Raw genomic sequence first — 17961 nt, forward strand, 5'->3', positions numbered from 1 at the left:
GTGTTTTGGATTTAGGATGAGAATAATGTTGATAACACACTGATGTTTTTAGTTGTTGCCACGCAGTCAGGGACTTTTCAGCTTCTCATACCAGCCTGCCCATGAGAAGGCAGGGATTGCCCAAGAAGCTGGGAGGGGACACAGCTAGGACAGCTGACCCAAACTGGCCAAAGGGATATTCCATACCATATGACAGTATGCTCCGTATATAATGGGGGTTGGCTGGGAGGCAGCGCCGCTCAGGAACTAGCTGAGCATTGGCTTTGGGTAGTGACCAGTTGTGCTGTGTATCACTTGTTTTGCCTATTCTTTTATCATTATTATTATTTCCTTTTGTGTCCCCATTAAACTCTCTTATCTCAACCCATGAGTTTTACCTTTTTTTCTTTTTGATTTTCTCCCCATCCCACTGTTGGGGAGAGGGGAAATGCACAAACAGCTGTGTGGTTTAGCTGCCTGCCAGGATAAACCATGACACTACTTTTGTCCTGTCCCCTCAAAGAGAAAAAGAATCTTCTTATCCCAACTTGGAGGAAAGTAAATGTTGTACAATCCCAGTTTTATTACAAGGCGGAATATGGATTTGTTTTTCATGTAATTGTTTATTCAGAAGTCCCTATAAAATAAACTGCATCTCCTCAGTGTGAAAAGGGATTTTATGGCAAGACGACCCCACTTACAGTTTAGGATGTCTTGTTAATGTAAACATGCTTAACTGAAGGAATGAAGCAAGTTTTGCTGAAGACTTTGTCCCTACTCCGGCATGGAGCATTCCTGAACAACATTTTTAGATAGAAAGGTAATCTCCAGTCAACACAAAGTTCCTCAGAGTGCCCAGAGCAGTCTCTGCAGGCAGCTGAGCACTTGCACATCCTATTCACAATGGTGGGAATGAAGGACCCTTTCACACCACAGAAATTGAGCGCTTATGGGAAAAAAATTAAGTGATCTTTAGTTGCTCATAACTGGACCCAGATTTGGCTTCTGGTACAACCTAGGTGCCAGAAGATGTGTGTGAATTTTCAGGAGGACTCAGCAGAATGTGTTTTGGATAGGAACAAAAATTCAAAAATAAAAGTAAAGCTCTCCTCAAAATCTGACCTCTGAGTCTTCTAATGCTTCCCATATGACTTGGAGTTCCCTGTAGGAGGCAAAAAAACCCAGAAATGGGGTTCTTCATGATGACAACAGATCTTTCTTCCTCTCCCACTTGTCTTGATTTTGTCTTCAGGTTGATTACTTTCTCACTCTGTGGAGTTGCTTGGTCATGACTTCAAATGGCCTTATGAACATTTACAAAGTGTCCAACCTAAGGACTCACATATTGAAGGTTTAGTAGTTTTCTGTCAGTTTGATTTGTCCAGATGGCCCATTTGTGCCATAGCCTCGTAGCTTAGATGCCTTCAGGCTGACTTTTCCCTCTTTCTTTCAAGCATGTGTTTTGAACTTCAAACTGTGCCCTGGTCTTGTAGAGAAGAAAAGACTTTTTTTTTTTTTTTAAGTTTTTCCATATTTAACAGCAACAAGGGTTTCCGAGGATTAGACATACAGGAAAAGGAATTAAGGGTTAAATCTAAGGCAGCAGTTACTGAGAAAGGTCAAAAGTTCTGGTTCTCCAAACAGCTGAGCAAAAACACATGTGTTAGGAGGAGACCAGCTCTGAGGTCCAATGACATCTTTCTGTCTTACCCACTGACAACTGTCAACACAAGTTGTATCTGATTTTCAGCTGTCATGGAGAATAATCCTTTTCTACTCTCCCCCTGCCCCCCCTTTTAATGTTTGTTTGCTTTTTCTTTTAGTATAATATGAAAGTTTAGCCAATACTTGCTATGGTGTAGTTATCCATGACCAATAATGACAAACATGATGAGAAAATGAGAGACTGTCCTTCCGTGTCCAAGAGCAACTGCCTGCCTAGAAGCACGTGAGGCTGCTGGTGGGTATCACGGCTGCCAGGACCGATATGCAGTGTAGTCTCGTGTTGGCGCATAGGATGGGTAACCCTTGTTCTTTTGGTATGGTGGATGCCGGGGAGTCATGTTCATGTAGTCACTCTGATGGTACATATTCTTTTTAGATTTTTGCTGTGGGAGAACGGGAAAGAGAAGTGTAAAAACATTTCTGCAATTAGCCTGTCCTGCCTGGGGTGAACATTCAAAAAGGGAGAAGAAGAAAGGGAACAGGGATCCTTTCAGCAGAGAGGTTTTTGACTGGTTAATAAGACCTGAGAAAAGTTAATAATGGATTTGATTAATTTTTCCTTCTTTGAATTAACAAATTGTCTCACCCAACTCTCATATTAACTGCTGACAGTTCTGGCCCTAGGCCCTGGTTCAGGGAAGCAGGCATATTTATAAGGCAGCCTCAGGTTTAAGTACATTTAGACAAGAATTAGAACACATGTTCTCATAATATAATCTATGGAATTTGCCCAACCTGAATGTAAGTCTCCAGCTTATCTGCTGAGAGATTTACAGTGTTAGTTCTCCAGGTAAAGGAATGCTGCAAACCAAGGATACAAACTGATACCTCTCACCATTAATCCTCAGCTGGAATGACTCAGCAGAAGCAATACGGCCTGAACAATGAAGGCTGTCCTCATTTATTAGGAGAAAAAAAAATAAATTAGCTTAACTCAAATAGCATAAGAGTAGGAAAAAGCAGCCTAGGCTACGTGTAACATGGTTTGCCTATCGTTTACAGCAGGAACACACAATGTATATGTTGTTCTGAGCCTTCCTTCAAGGGGCAGAGGAATCAGAGCTGATGTTAGTCTTTTATCTGTCTCACTATCTGGGCCTCAAAAATCTCATTTCCACTGTTGAATGCCCCTGTGAGACAAGGCAGGCATCATCTCTTTCAGAAATAAGAGTAGCAGAAGACAGGTGAAATAATTTGCCTATAAGCACAGAGGAAGTTTGTGGCTGTTAGCAGCGTTTCAACCTCTGCTGCAGGCTGTGTACAAGGACGGTGTTTTTGTGTAGCTTAAGGCTTTATTGATCAGGGGCTAGGTAAAGTGCTTCCATGCTTTTTCCTTAATACTGATCATAGCTTCTTTTGCAATCTCCTTTTTACTGAAATTTCCTTCCTATGTACATAAATATTTGCATACTCTGCAGTATACTTGTGATGCTGTGGAATTGGAGGAGGTTTGCATTAGAAAATCTGATGGCTGAATTATGCTGTACATGCAGAGTGGGGCAGTTACTATGAAACAATTTAAGCTTTTTTGTATTAATGTTACATATATGCAAGGTGTTGAATATAAGTTACATGGTGCTTAAGCCATACAATGCAGTCAATGCACATAAATCATTAGATACAAAAGCTTTATCTGTATGTGTTCATGTCCATAATGTAAGATTTTTAATTCACCTAAGAGGTAATTTTGCATGGGAGAAAGACATTTTGCTGGAATGAATGAATGCTGGACTGTTCCAGGATCAAAGACTGCTACTTTTGGAGAGGAAAGCAGTTTTCCTCCAGGGAAGGCAGAACTGTATGAAAATAGACAAATCTTTAGCTGCTTTCAGGAACTCAAGTGAAACAGGCTTGCCACGGCTGTCAAGTATTATATTTTAGGACCTTTTTTTACAATTCACAGTGTCTTCTAGGAAGCTGTATTTACATTCAGCAACACTCTAAATGCATCCACACTCAGAGTACATACTGGCAGGAGAATACCACCAGCAGTGATAACAGCGGGTAAAAACTGATGCAGCAAACAGCACACATCGCAATGCAGCCTTGTCACTCTTGCTGGGGGCAGACATGTTAGTAGCAAAGTGCGTAGCCATTAGGCACCAAATGAATATAGCAGAGAGAAAATGGTTCAGATGATTGTAAATGATGGATTTGAAGCTACAGTATCTCATCAGGGCACAGCCACTGTAGCACAGCACTGTAACACCAGCAGCTGTTTGCTGTAATCCTCTCAGCTCTCCTAGGAGTCAGCCTCCACAGTAAGGCACAAGGAAGGACCACTTAACCTGCCTTTGCATTTTCCTGTGGCAATGCCCCATTTGATTGTTTTCCATTAGGAATAGCTATATATTGAGCAAGTGTATTTTTGTGAAGCACTTAACAGATCTCAAGCTTCAGCTAGCAGTAAGAGTGGCTTTCTGTATGCATGCTACATTTAACCTATCAGGGACTCTAGGCCCTGTGTACAGGCTAACTCATCACATGTTGAAAAACACTATTTAACGACAAAGATACAGGGGAAAAGGAGAGTGCAAGGAACAGAGCTCTCTACAGTCATTGTTCAAGCCTTTCCCACACGGAGTAAGTAGCGTAAATCAGCTCTGGGAGATCACAATCCTAAGCCTTGTCTAGGAAGATGTCCTGCTGCCTCTGTGTGACGCCCCTCTCTTTTTACTCCATTGTGCAGAACTGGATATGACCTTGGCCAGCCAACTCTCCAGAGAGATGAGAAAGCAAAAATATCGAGTCATAAGACTGTCTCAGCTTTCTTAGGGTTAATATACAGAGACAGACGAGGGACTACTGACATCCCGGTGCTCCTATTCCCTTGCAGTCAAGCTGCCAGAAATAGTGGGTACTTGAGGGAATTGTTGGAGAGGCACAAGACATTGGTGCAGATGGTCTTGGGCCAACTGAGGGTTCCCTAAAGATTGTTTTACTGTAGGAGAGCTCCTTCTGTCAGTATAGTCTCAAAAGGGTTTGCCAGGAATGCTTGCAGTGCTAGAGTTCCCTCATGGGGACAATCAGCAGACCTAGAGACAGCATCCCAGAATTGCTGGTGTGCAGGGCACTGCCAACACTATGGCATTACTATTTGCTTTAGTACTCTACTGCAGAAGCCTGACTGCCCGCCTGGAGAGCATCTGGTGTTTCAACTCTTTGGGGGCATAGCATGGGTGTGCATATATAGCTGGGGTGAAGAAGCACTGTGATCCTGAAGTGAGGGGTATCAGTGAGTGAGAACTGAACTAGGGACAAAGAGCATATAGAGCAAAGGAAAATAGTAGTTTCTTACCCAGTAGTTAATAAAAACTGCAGTTATTAGCATACTGTACAAAGCAAGAACTCCAGTCACTGCCACCATAATCCACAAAGGAATTGCAGACTGAGGCTCTTCTGTTTCGATGGGTGTCTCTTTAAGGAAAAGAATAAAGAAAACTTTAAGTACACGAAAGCAAAAACCTCAGTCTCTGCTTAGTTACCTCTTGCTCCAATGCACCATTTGTATTAATCATCATTTTAAGATGTCTTCTTCAGGACATCAGGAGCAGGTAGTTTTACCAAGAAACCCAACTTTTTTTTTTTTTTTTTTTTTTAAGGAAACAAACTGCCTCAAGCCATCATATAGGGAGTGTGTCTAGGGAGGATACTGGCCTACAGACATTTCCCAGCTTACCTTTCACATGAATGACAGTCCCGTTGCTCTTTTCATTGTAGACATATGGGGGTGGATACATGGCCTCGATTTTGCAGAAGTAGATGTCAGTTTGGCTGGCGCTCATATTCCAAAGATTGAAGATGACTTTGTCTTTATCATGAATCCCCTGGCAGTTGAATTCTTTATTTGAATTACTGCTAATTTTGGTCGTGTTCCATGAAATAAAGCAAACTTCAACTGCACTGTCTGTTCCTTTGTGCAGAGAAGCTCGAAATTCCTTCCCTGTTCCATTGTATGTGTAGTTGCAGACTAAAGTTGCAGTTTTGTTAGCTACAATGAGCAAAGGACGCTGAGCCACTAAAATCTTGTTTTCTGGAAGGGAAGGGAAGGGAAGGGAGGGGAGAAAGTGAGAAAAACACTTGTTTATAAAATACAGTATGAGACTTCAGAACCACACATCCTCCCGTGCATCTCTTCTCCATATCTCCTCTCCCTGCTGACACTCCCTCCTGGGCAGTACGTAACCACCAAGCTGCAGAAGCAGTTTCTCACTCTTGTTGCAGCAATTCCCCTCTATATAAATAATTACATAGTCACTAGGGGAGACTGTGAAGTCAAGAGTGTTTTTCTTCAGAGTCAGAACACTAGTACGGAAAGTGGCCCATGTGATTAAGATTTAACATCAGGGCTCAGAAGGCTTTTTTGCATGTGTGTATATATATAAGACCACCTTGGTCTATCCTTTTGTTAGCAAGCAGATTCCCAGGGGGCAGGAGAGTGAAAATACTGTGAATTAGATGCTTAGTTTAGCAGTCAGATAAGAGAATATTATTTATACATTTGCTTTTTAATCCGAGGACAGATTTGAAGAGTTTGCAGGTAGAATTTGCTGAATCATTTCAAGGGTTTGGACCTTGGACAATGAGCACTAAATCATGATCTGCTATCATTTTAATGTAAAAGAAGTAATATCTCTAGCTAGCAACTGTATTAGATCCTTAATCTCTCAAAGGACTCAGGAGCTGTCTAATTTGACACTGCATTGGCACTTAGCACTTGAATGGCCTGCAAAAAAACATGTGACATGAAGGTATAATTCAATTTGAATTGACTGGACTGATACATAAACAGGAAATGTTTTCTGACATGTAGACCTCTGTGCTACCATCTGCCAGACAATGAAACACTGCAAGCACTATGCAGAAAGACAATTTCTTCCAAGAAAAATCATCCTGTACAAATGAGGCACTACTTTTCAAATGATGACCCCTAAGTAAGAGGAAGTAAGTTTTGGCTTCTAAGCTAGGAACTTGCCAGAGCTAAGGACAGCCCTTTCCTGTGTGTATATGACTGCATAAGTCTTCATGCAAGACCTCGACTCATGTGAGGTCTCAGTAACCTTTTACAGATCCCTGAGTATTGCTGTGGTTGTGAGAATGACAGTTGTATCTCTTGTCCTCAAAATCTGCTGCAAAACCTGTATTCTTTCTACTTAATCCATGTGACGAGACTTTAAAAAGGCTAGTAAGGGGAATAGAGTGGGAAGAAGGCCAGATCCAGAATGCCCGAAAAACAAGTATTTCACTGTGTTTAACAATATTTAGGACCAAATGGCTACATTTAATGTGTTCACACCTGCACAAGAAGATGGAGTACCCCACCCTCTTGAGTAGGATACACCTTTGGGATGAACATGATCCAGGGAGTAAAGTAAATACAGAGAGATGCATGAGATGGCCAGGACTGGTGGTAGGGTGTGGGCAGTAAAAACAAGCCACGGCTAACAGGTTCTCCAGTTACCAGCCCAACCCATGAAACTACAAAACTACTGAAGTTGTTCATTTTCTCACTGAATGTCTTGTTTACCAGCTTTCTTCTCATGAGAGCAGGAAGACATGAGACAGGGAATGCTCTACTGCCTCATCTTTAGGAAAGAAAGATTGTAGTCTGTCTCCTCGTGTCTCTTTGTTCAACATAGTGTGAGGGGTGGAGCAGAGGTCATCACAGCTCTGAAATCCCATGTTTGCAGGGAACTCAAACACTGTGAAACTTTTTGTTTTGATGAACAATAAGCATTTCCAGGCTTTCCAGCAAAAAGAGACACAGATCTTGGAATCCTAGAGCTGAGCAGCAGATTAATAAGAGATAATGCAGGTTTCTACTTGAGGTGCTGCCTGTGGTGAATTTTCATCGAAATGAAGACATTTCAGCAAAACATTTCAGTTTCATCGAATCAGCATTTTCCGACACAAGCTCTTGCATAGGCTTATAAGGCATTCTAGTAAGGGGTGAGGTTTGGATTCCATCCCTTTAGACAAGATATTTGATCATATTTTCGTCAGCCAGAAAATTGATCTTTGGCCTAAGTGTCAATGTGCAAGTCTATGGTAGAATTGTTCTACATTTAGCACAGCAGAATTCTACACATCTCGCTTGAGATGGAGTTTTTCTTCTGATTTGCACTACAGTAGTACCCACCACTACAACCCTGATTGTCAAAGGGACTGAATACACCATCAGAAGAGACCTTTTCTGTCTCAGTTTACAAATCAAATAGGCATCCCGGAACAGAGCACTCGCAGCAGCATTACACTTCAGAAAAATGCTTGCCTGTTTTTCACTGCAAGTACTTACAGAAAACTAATGGATGTTTATTGCTCAGCCTGATAAGATTTTTGCTATGGCCAGAGGAAAGACAAAGAATACTGAAAAACTCATCACTGAGGAACCACATTCAAATGTTATTTAGACTCATCTGCAGACCCCATTGACTTACCCTCACCTTTTGCTGTTGTCAGCTAATCTGGATGCCTGATATATAGTACATAGCTTCATGCCTTGAGCTCCACCATTTAACTATAGCTTTGGACTATTTATGTCCTTGCCATGGTATTGTGCTAATTGCCAAGTGGTCTCTTTTCATATACCCACCTAAAAAAACAAGTTCCTTCAACTTATTTCCTCCTCTTGGATTTATGGCCCAGTCTGTTTGCCTTGGCATGCAGGCTGGGTGTTGATAACCCAGCACCCTGCTGCTGATGCTGGGATGCAGGATGGCTGAGCAGTTTATTTGTGGATCATTAAACGAAGACTGCTCCTACATGATTTAAGCTAAGCTCCCAAATCCTTTTACACAAAGTGCCTCTGCTAGTTGAAATCAAAATTGATTGAGGGAGATCTTTTATTTTTCATTTATAGGAACTAATTAGCACCACATGAATTGGTTGGGCTGCAATGCCAGCAGGGGCAAGGCAGGCATACCCCACGGGTGTGTTAGACAGGCCCTGCTCATCCTCCTCCTCCAGGCTTGGATTTTTTTTGAATTGAAGAAGTCAAGCATGCCAAAATGTGTATTAGTTTCACAGGAAAAATAGAGTAAGGTCAAACATCCCTTACTTCACTTGTGATCTGAATAGGATTTGATTATATTCTTAGTAGGATCTGGACCATTCTGAGCAAACATGGGCTGAGGCTGCTTTTGCCTTCACAGAGGGTTTTTCTCGTAAGTGTCGCTTTGGGTTTGTTAAAATGGTGAAACTCTGAAACATTTAGAACGTGTTTCCATTAGTGTATGCTTTCCTCTAAATAGGGTTATGATTGCCATTTCCAGAGCTGTGTTCAGGCATGCTGCACAGTAATAAATATCTGTATCTTGGTCTTACCAAGCCAAGAAAATGGCAGTTATGAAAAATCATTGTCTACAGTTTCAAAAAGCTGTGAAGTCTAAAAATATAAAATCATTGAAGTCAGTGTGCACAGGCTGCAAGCTTTCTCAGGATCTTAGGATTTATATGCAACAGTGTGTAAGATCTCTAAATGTTTGTTAAGCTTTTTATACCTTGTTTGTCATGCTAGACATTTGTTATAATCACGTGAGGCTTTTTTTTCATCATGAAAAAAAAATGCCATCAATATATAATATCCGTAAAATACTGACTCTCTAATCATGGACCCCTGATGCAAGCAAAACTTCATTGACTTTTTTTTCTTTCTTTCTTATTTGCCAAGAAAGTGAAATAGAGACGACAAAGTACGGAAAATAACTATTTTGAGGGTTTTTTTCCAGAACTTTCCATGAATCATCATCAGCTACTGGAAAAAATATTCTACTAAAAATATTTTGTACTCTCTTTCTTTTCCATGCCAGTTGACTTCAAGGAGCTATTTGTCAGAGCAAGGAATCTGGGATAAGTTGGGATTTCTAGAAGCACGGTAAAGAAATGGCCCACTTAAGTCCCTGGGGGGATAGGGGAAAACCTGAAAGGAGTTTATTTAATCCACCAACAGAAAGACACACATCTATGTTATAAACAAGGCTAGTCCATTTTTGCTGCTGCTGATCTGTTGTTCAATTATCTTTACTCTTCTTTCCCAGGTACAAGGGTCTTTCTCTTTTACTTTGGTTTTAGGTCACCCAGCTGTGTGTATAATGTGCAGCTGGAGGGACCTGCCCCTTCTAGCCGTTACAGACTTGCTTTTTGCTAATCTTTCCTACTTTGGTGCGAGTACTGCAGGAAGCACGGTACTACAGAAAGCCCAGGTGACACTCTGGCTTTAATCAAACCCAGTGTGAGTACAGGGGGGTTTCTTGTCAGTTTGTGGTATTATTTTTGAACAAGAATTTGCTGATGTCATTCTAATCTCAGCTAACCTTGCCTCATACATCTTCTGCATTCTGGTAACCTTAGTGGTTGATTTTAACACCCAGAGACCATAAGCCAGAAGGTTGTGCAGGTAGTAGCAAGATGAGGCGATTTGCGGTACGCTGCAGTGGGAACCCACTTACATATTACTTATTTCACAAAATACGTGGGACAGGCAACTTGATCTAGCTGCCTGTCTGACAGACCATAGCAATAATTATTTAGCCAACAAAAAGGTAGGGAGGACAAACTTTGTAAATGTTAGTGTTTCTGCAAAAGGGAAATGAACAAACCAATCTTTTAAGTCTCTTTCCATGATTCAGACTCAACCTGCAGCACTCACTGGTACAGTCTAACAACAGCAGAATGGGACAAATTTTGTTGTCTTCTCCAAAACAAAATACCTGAGGCCTACAATACACTCCATGATTGAGGAAGTCCTGCAGGGTTTTGACCTGCCTTAATGTTTTCCATGTACTAAAGATCAATCGTCTCGATCGAAATGAAGAGGTGGAGAAAAGATACGGGGAAAAGATGAGAGCCCTTAGAAGCAAGTGACCTCACGTTCTTCTCTTTAAGCAGTTGAACAGTCTCAGTGAAGCTATTGGAGAAATTCAAGTTCTTCATGCAAAGCAAGTGTATAAATGTCTATAGAGTCATGGCATAACATCTGTGTCTGGAAGCCACACACTATATTTTATTTTGTTGCAATTCAAAAGAGTTGCTTAAAAGTCGTTCATGCCTCATGGAAATGTTTTTAAAACTGTTAGCCCACTGCTGATACTTATCCCCTCCTGGAATCAGTGTCTTCTCTGACAACCCAGGGGCCCGCTGTGATATTATGATGTTGCAAACACATAATTGTAAACATGGGAAAAGGACAAGGAAGAAAAAAACCTATGATCTCTTAAAGAAATGTAGATCACAATGTCATGCAAATTACAATGCCTTCACTGAGGAAAAGAATTGTAGAAAAATAAGGCAGAAATAAAGAAAAATTAGATTCAATTGTATCTCTCATATTAGAAAGAGCAACTCTTTAAAGATGTTCTGTATGTGAAAAGTTTTGTCCTGGAAAACAGATTTTTGTTCCTCTCTGTAACTTCCCTGTAAAATACAAAACACTGATATTTGGAGAAGACTCAATAACAACAGTTCACAGGCCAGCGGTTTGAAAAATTGTCTGTCTCAAGATTATCCTAGCACAAGCCATCATCCCTTGCCTTGCTTTGCATTTTGATCTACCCCTTGGAAATACATGTTAACCCTGAACATACTACCACTGTATCAGCAATACAACACCAAGACAAAATACCCTCTCAGCTACAACTGGAGAGTCAGAAAGATTCGCTGAGACTCAGTATTTCAAAATCCCAAATAGATGTTTTTTGTTGTTGAATATCTTTTCAGAAAGACACTAGATATCTAGTAAGTATCAATAAACTACTAAACAATGCAAAAATCAGAAAATCAGCAATTCCGATCCTCCCATCTTTGAGCTCAGTAAGCAACTCTGCTTTTGGTCCATTTATTTGCTAGTTCCATGAGGATGTGTGTGGGCTCAGCTCTGCAGCCCATCACATCGAGCTGGGACATGGTGGGACCTGGAGCTTCGCACAGGAGACTTGGGGATGGTGGACAGGCACTGGCAGCAGGTCTGCTCAGCCTCCCCGCCCCCCAAGAAAAGCCACTCGTGAGCAAAATCTGTAAAGCCCATGGGGAAGGTGACATAAACCCTCCTCTATGTATGCATGCAGTTTCCAAATGCATCTAAAGAGATCAAATTAAAGGAAAGCTCTTGGGTCTTATCTTGGAGGCATACTTGTGGCATGAAAAAAAAATCAGCATCTTAGTTATATCAAGTTGATCCATGTGCAGTCTTAGCAGTACGGTCTGTTTCTCCCCTTTCATCTAAACACAAAATGATTTGTGCAAAATTAATTCAAAGCTATACTAGACCTTCTCCCCCCCGATGATGAAAGTGAGGAAAAATAGCGGAAAGAATTGAACTGTGGGGGGTTTAGTTACCTGTTACATCAGCAGCGGGGATGAAGCAGAGCACCACGAGGATCCCCAGGAGCATGGTGCTAATGGTGGGCCTGATGCCTTGTCCCCACCCCCTCCAGGCACTGCCACGTCTCCCAGGGCCCCACGCTACCAGCCTTCCTTCCCTGTGGGGCCAGGCTGCACCCTTGGTTGCTGACACAACTTTCTTTCTCCTCCCTCCACACCACATGATACACAGCCAAGTGAAAGCACTGTAATAGCAACGCTTGAACAGGAAGTTAAATTGTTTGATGAAGTTTTATGAATTTGCCTCTACAAAGCTCAGTAATGTCTACAAGGTAGCAGAAGCCCACCTTTCAAAACAGGGACTCTCGTCCCTGTATTGCAAGATGTGTGCTTGTGTTTGGGGCTCTACAGAGTTGCTCCTATCAGGGAGAAAAGGACTTCCCTAGAGGTGCAGTGCCGTTTCTTTACCAAGAGTACATGCAGACGTACGCTGTTCCCATCATCATGGTAGAAGCAAACGGCAGTTTCCAAGTTCCTGGTGGCCAAACCTGGCCCCTGAGGAAGTTGTGTGCTCAGGAAGCTCCATCTCTCCTCACTCCTAGGAGCAGAAACCTTCCTCTTCTGGCCTGTCGGCTTGCTTCTGCTTGTCTTCCCAGCCCCTGGGAACACTGACATATTTTTCAGTAGATGATCTAGATTTGCTCATTTGAATTTTTCTGCTTCTGCTTGCCAACTAAATGCAGACCAAGCAATGCAAGAAACAGTGATCGGGTATACCTTCCCTTTTTGAAAAAGATCCCAAGTTACGAATGAGCACGGCTGTAATCCAACTGACATTTAAAAAAAGGCAGCATGCAGCAAGCACACTTCTCAGTTGGTGCTTTCACTGGAGGTCTTCTTATTTAAAGTTTTTCTCTTCAACTCACCTGGCAAATGCTCACCCTTCCCTGTCCTCCAAGCTCAATGTCATCTCTCCCCTTGAAACAGCAGGATTGTGAGAGCCAGTTAATGGCATTTATAACTCTGGTTATTAACGATTTACTTTTGTACACCAAAGTAGAAATATTTAACTGCATCAATATCTGTGATTTATTTGAGAGAAAAGGAGAGGTGTTTAGCAGGAAGACTTTCAAGAAAATTGGGCTGCTGTAGAAAGGGATGAAGAGCCATGAACGGTTCTTCCTTTTCCCTCAGTGTCTGAGGTCTTTAGGCCATGTTCTATCAGAAAGTACATATGCAATCTAAGAGCAGCTTTAGCTGGTATATCCATTTGCAGTCTAGGAATTTTAACAATATTCTTTTGTTTTGTAATCAGTGTAAATTGCCTGCAGTACTGAAAGTTTTGGAATTTCCTTGTACTTAAAAAATAAAAAAGAGAAAAAAAGTCAGATTTTCTCTTTCTTAGCCCACTTTTGTGGTTTCTAGATAAATATCCTGAAACCTTTTTTGAGTCATATGTGTGTGCCTGCAGTTATCAATGAAATAGTCTCAGCTTAACTTGAAGTGATAATCCCCCAACAAAGTTACAAAATTCAGTATCTTTTTGCTGAACTGCTCTGACAACCACTGTTGTCACGTCTCAGGTAACTGCACAATGTTTGTCAGGCTCAGGTAACTGCAGAACGTTTATGGAGTCTGCTGCACAATTCTGCATCCTGGCTGTCAGATCCTTTCTGTATTTGGGATACGGACTGGAAATACAGAGAGTACATTGTCCCCTCATCACAGAATTAGCAGAGTATATTGCAGAGACACAGCTACTGCCATTCATTTCACTGGCATGTGTTGACACAGGGGCATCATTCAAATGGAAACCTGATTGTGGAAACAGTTGTATAGGAAGACATCCTGCTCTAGAAATACCACTAACAAAAAAAAAGAGGGAACAGGGCACTCTCTAAATGTGGCTGTGGACCCATTTCTTACCTTCCATCCTTTTTTGTTCCTCATGTGCCTCTCCCATGGTGAGGACAGACCAAAGCACTGACTGCAAACAGGGACTGGACTGGTGGAATAGAGGAGAGGGAAGAGGGGCCACTGAGGAGTTATCCACTGTGGCCCTAGAGACCAAGCTGCGATGCAGCATTTCTCGCTGTGCTGATGAACAGCATTACCAGTATTGCCCTTTCTAGAGCATCTGGTCCTTCAGTCATGTTTTCAGTTTTGCCTGATAGTTTCCTCTTTGAACCCTGGAGTGAGGAAGGGCTTGGTTTTTTTTTTTCCCTGCTTCCCCCCCTCTCCCCCCCCCCCCCAAATACCTCTTGGCTCATCTGCACTTCGTGGTTTTCTAGGATTTTAAAAGGGCACAAACTGTCATTGTGTTCCCAAGGATATGGCTCTTTTCCTTCTTCAAATTGCAGCTTTTGCTCTAGTTTAAACAGTTCATTTCCGATCACTTAGGTACTTGACTTTGTCACTTCACGTGTATGATCTTTTTCTGTTGCTGAACTTATCATGAGGGTAGGGGAAGAACATATTATAGCTTTCAGTAAGCCATCTTGCACTTAGGACAAACCACATAGAAGTTTATCTAGGAAAAAAAACCCTGAAAATGTCCCTCCATATGGCCTCACTCTTAATTTTTTATTATTCTCCCATCTCTAAGTATCTCTCCTTCTATACCCAGAGCATTACCCAAGGGTGTTCTGCAGTAGCATTAATTCAGGCACCTTTCACTCCTATTCTTACCCCATTTTCCATTCAAATTTCAGTGTGTTGAGTCTGTCTGAACGCTGGCAGCCAGGCTCTGCTTGCTGTCACAGCAATGGAAATCTAGACTATCATTATAATTTCAGTGGAGCTAGAGCTGTGAGAGCACTGAAAAAGCTAAAAATGCAATTTGGCCATGTTTGGGAAAAAGAAGGTTTCCATCCCATCACCAAATGGCTGAAATAGCAGTCCAAGAGACGTAAATGAGAGGTTTGTAAATGGGTTTTCAGGGTACACAGAGATCTAGGCTACAGGCTTGGGATTTTTACTCATCGCCATATGTAAATAAAATAACAATCCAGGTATTCGATCATAGCTTTTCCTGCCTACTGTTAGAAAACCAAGCACTGACGGGAGCTATGACCTGAGTTTTAGAGAAATGCTGGTATGATCTGGTATGGTTTCGCAGAGGATTATCTGCATATCTTTAAAAAAGTCCTAAGAAAACCCAAACAGGCTGCCAGGTTGTCTTTATGTCAAAGAATGAGGAAGTAATGACCCACATATCTGGAGACAAGTGTTCAGCTATTAAAGTCAAGAAAAAGATTCCAAATTTGTTATGATTAAAGAGGTGGATAGTTTAGAAGCTAATTTTAAAATAAATGAAGTCTCCCTTCAATCACTGGAAGTTGTATAGTGCCATAATGGTTCCCAGTACATACTCCTGTTCTCAGGCAAATAAAAATGTGTGTGCATACTAGGAGAGTAATTGCAACAATATACTATAATTCACTTATTCCTCAGGACTCCAGTCTAATGGGAGAACAGTAGGTCACTAAAATTCCCCTTTAACTGCTATAGACAACTAACTTTTAAGTCCCTTGACTATCCTGCAACTTCATACAAAGATTAAATTTAACAGTTGTCTGAAGAGAATCTTCCTCTTTATTCCCCACTGTGAAGATTCTTAACATAGACCTTGAGCGAGTAGTCTAGGTAGGCTTTGTTCTGCTTGTTCTGCATGCGTGTATGTTATCAACTGCTAGAGTGAATGCTTTCTTTCCTACAACTGCAAATCTTAAAAATCTTTATTCTTCCATTGCTGCTGCAAGTAATGATTTGTTCTCAAAAGTGCTATGTGTACTTGGTACAGATGGAAGGTTGATTCTTTCACCTCTTTATTACAAAGAGAATGCACTTTAACTAGCAGCTGTAGAGATGCAGAAGTGGGGTGACAGAAAGAGTTTAACAAATAGTAACGTTATTTTTACCTAGGGACACAATGAATGATCGATGTTATTCACACACTTCTGTGTCCAGTAAGCTAACCCTAAGGAGTTATGTTGCGTTTGTAATCTGAAGCACTTCATAAAGTTACACGTTATTATCTTCACTTTACAGATGGGGAATGGAACCACAGCAAGGTGAAGAGACATGCTCGAGGACATACCTCAGGTTAGTGGCAGAGCTAGGAACCTCTACAAGTAGCCCTGTGCTCTCTAGCTTCCAAGATCTGATCGGCTTTCTGAGAGTGTCTGTTCTATGTTGTCGTTTCTCTTGTACACTCATGAATTTTCACTGTGTTGTGAGTCTTTTCACATCCTTCTTTCTATGAATCCAAATGCCTTCATATGACAAGTACAACCATCACACTTAGAAGGGAAAATCAATATAGTCCTTCAGTGGGAATTTTAAGTTGGTTTTCTGTACCTTAAAATGTTACAACTGATGTCTGGTACATAGGAACCTCCCAGGGCCAGAGCTTAATATGATATGTCGCAGTGAAGAGGGAGCTTTCTTTTTTGGAAAGATGTGAAATTTTTGTTTCCAGCCCTCAAGATAGCAGCCCATAAACGTGTCAGTAATATAGGACTAAGTGCTACCATCAAACACATATAAATTTGAGAGAAAGCTTGAGGGAAGCCTTCCCTATTTGAGGAGAGAAACATTCCCCTGACAGGTTGATTATTTTTAATGCCAATAGCTGGAAGCTGTTCATTAGTGTTTGTTGGGAAAGGGGCAAGAGTTCACACATGTACATTCCTGGATCTTTTCAAGTTAAAAATCTCATCCAAGTTTCAAAGTTGTAACCATTTCTTCTGGCTGTACCTATTCCTGGTTTGGACTGTTAGAACAACTCTCAAAGGAGGTGGATTAATGGATAGAGAGGGAATGGCTCAAAGCTGCATGATTAACTCCATCTATCACCTGCCCGTAATATGACATATAGCTGCTGCTTCATTAGAGGTCACATGTTTAGGTAGGAACACCTGAAATAAAGCCCACATGTGAGTATGGATATACTAAATGTTCTGTGATAAAAGAGTTTTCAGATTAAGGTTAGAGGGAGAATAATTTCTCTTAACTGCACTGCCTGCTCCTTGTTTCTCTTGGGTAGAAAAGGTGAGTGAGACCCCTGCATATTACTATGGAAGTTGACAAAATTGTTCCAGTTTACTTCAGCTGAGGACCTGATGCTTGGGACTGGTAGAGCAAAGAGAGCCTGGGAAAATAATCCTTAGCTCTTCTCAGCCTCTGTTTCAGAGCTGCTGCCAGAGAGCTGGAGGGAGCTGAGCTAGCTCTTCCATTTCTGCTGTGAATGACAGGCCGGTGATCTTCTGGCCTCCTCTAAGGAGAGGAGTATGGGAAAAGTTGGAAAATAGCCAGTAAAGCTGTGAAGGATATGGCAGCATAGCAGTGGTGTCCTGTGTATGAGGGAGTTCAGAATGCCTCATTCCTTAAGAGGGAGAGAATTTCTTTCCCTCTCCTTTATCCTGATGAAAAGAAAAGGTATTAATGAAGACTGCAGGAATTCTACAAGCAGTTTTAAATAAGAGGAAGCATCTTCCAAAGAACTTAAGGCCTAGAAATCTTGAGCAGACAAATTCAGAATTCAGCTTTGTGCAACAAGACAGGTTCCAGACCTGGCTGTCTGTAGCTTGTCCGTAAAAGTTACATAGATCCCTAAATATCAGTAATGATTTCTGTTTCCTGGGGCTGCATTTTCTTATCTGAGGGCAAGGTGGAGTGTCATGGGTCCTGTAAGGTCTGAGGGCCTGTAGAGGGCTGCTGAGGGAGGAAGGTTTTCTGGGGCTGTGCTGAACGGCAGTCACGTGGAGCAGGAGCCCAAGCCTGGGAGGTACACATTCATTATCATCTGCCTGGAGCTGGCTGGTCTGCCAACTGTGCCCGCATTTCCTTTTGGAGACAAATAATTGACCAAAATCATTGCTGCCAAAAGGAGCACGTGGACAGTATGGATAATCGGGAAACCAGAGCCCTGGGGTGAAA

The 17961-nt window shown here is 41.7% G+C and overlaps 1 protein-coding gene across 2 annotated transcripts in view; it reads right to left on the reverse strand.

Moving 5' to 3' along the window:
• Nucleotides 1-418: 418 nt before the first annotated feature.
• CD28 (CD28 molecule) overlaps nt 419-17961 on the reverse strand; it is a 30171-nt gene continuing 12628 nt past the window's right edge. The window contains exons 1-4 of one of the 2 annotated variants that reach the window (XM_010307216.2): nt 12037-12189; nt 5384-5737; nt 5003-5121; nt 419-2087 (exon numbers count right to left, since the gene is read on the reverse strand). In XM_010307216.2, the coding sequence (XP_010305518.2) occupies nt 1947-2087; nt 5003-5121; nt 5384-5737; nt 12037-12091 (669 nt within the window). In that variant the 5' untranslated portion in view covers nt 12092-12189 and the 3' untranslated portion in view covers nt 419-1946. Of the gene's footprint in view, nt 2088-5002; nt 5122-5383; nt 5738-12036; nt 12190-17961 lie in introns of those variants that run through there. The other variant, XM_075756470.1, reaches the window with a different exon arrangement.

This window comes from Balearica regulorum, chromosome 6 (genome assembly GCF_011004875.1).
Source record: "Balearica regulorum gibbericeps isolate bBalReg1 chromosome 6, bBalReg1.pri, whole genome shotgun sequence".
In the NCBI taxonomy this organism is placed as follows: domain Eukaryota; kingdom Metazoa; phylum Chordata; class Aves; order Gruiformes; family Gruidae; genus Balearica; species Balearica regulorum.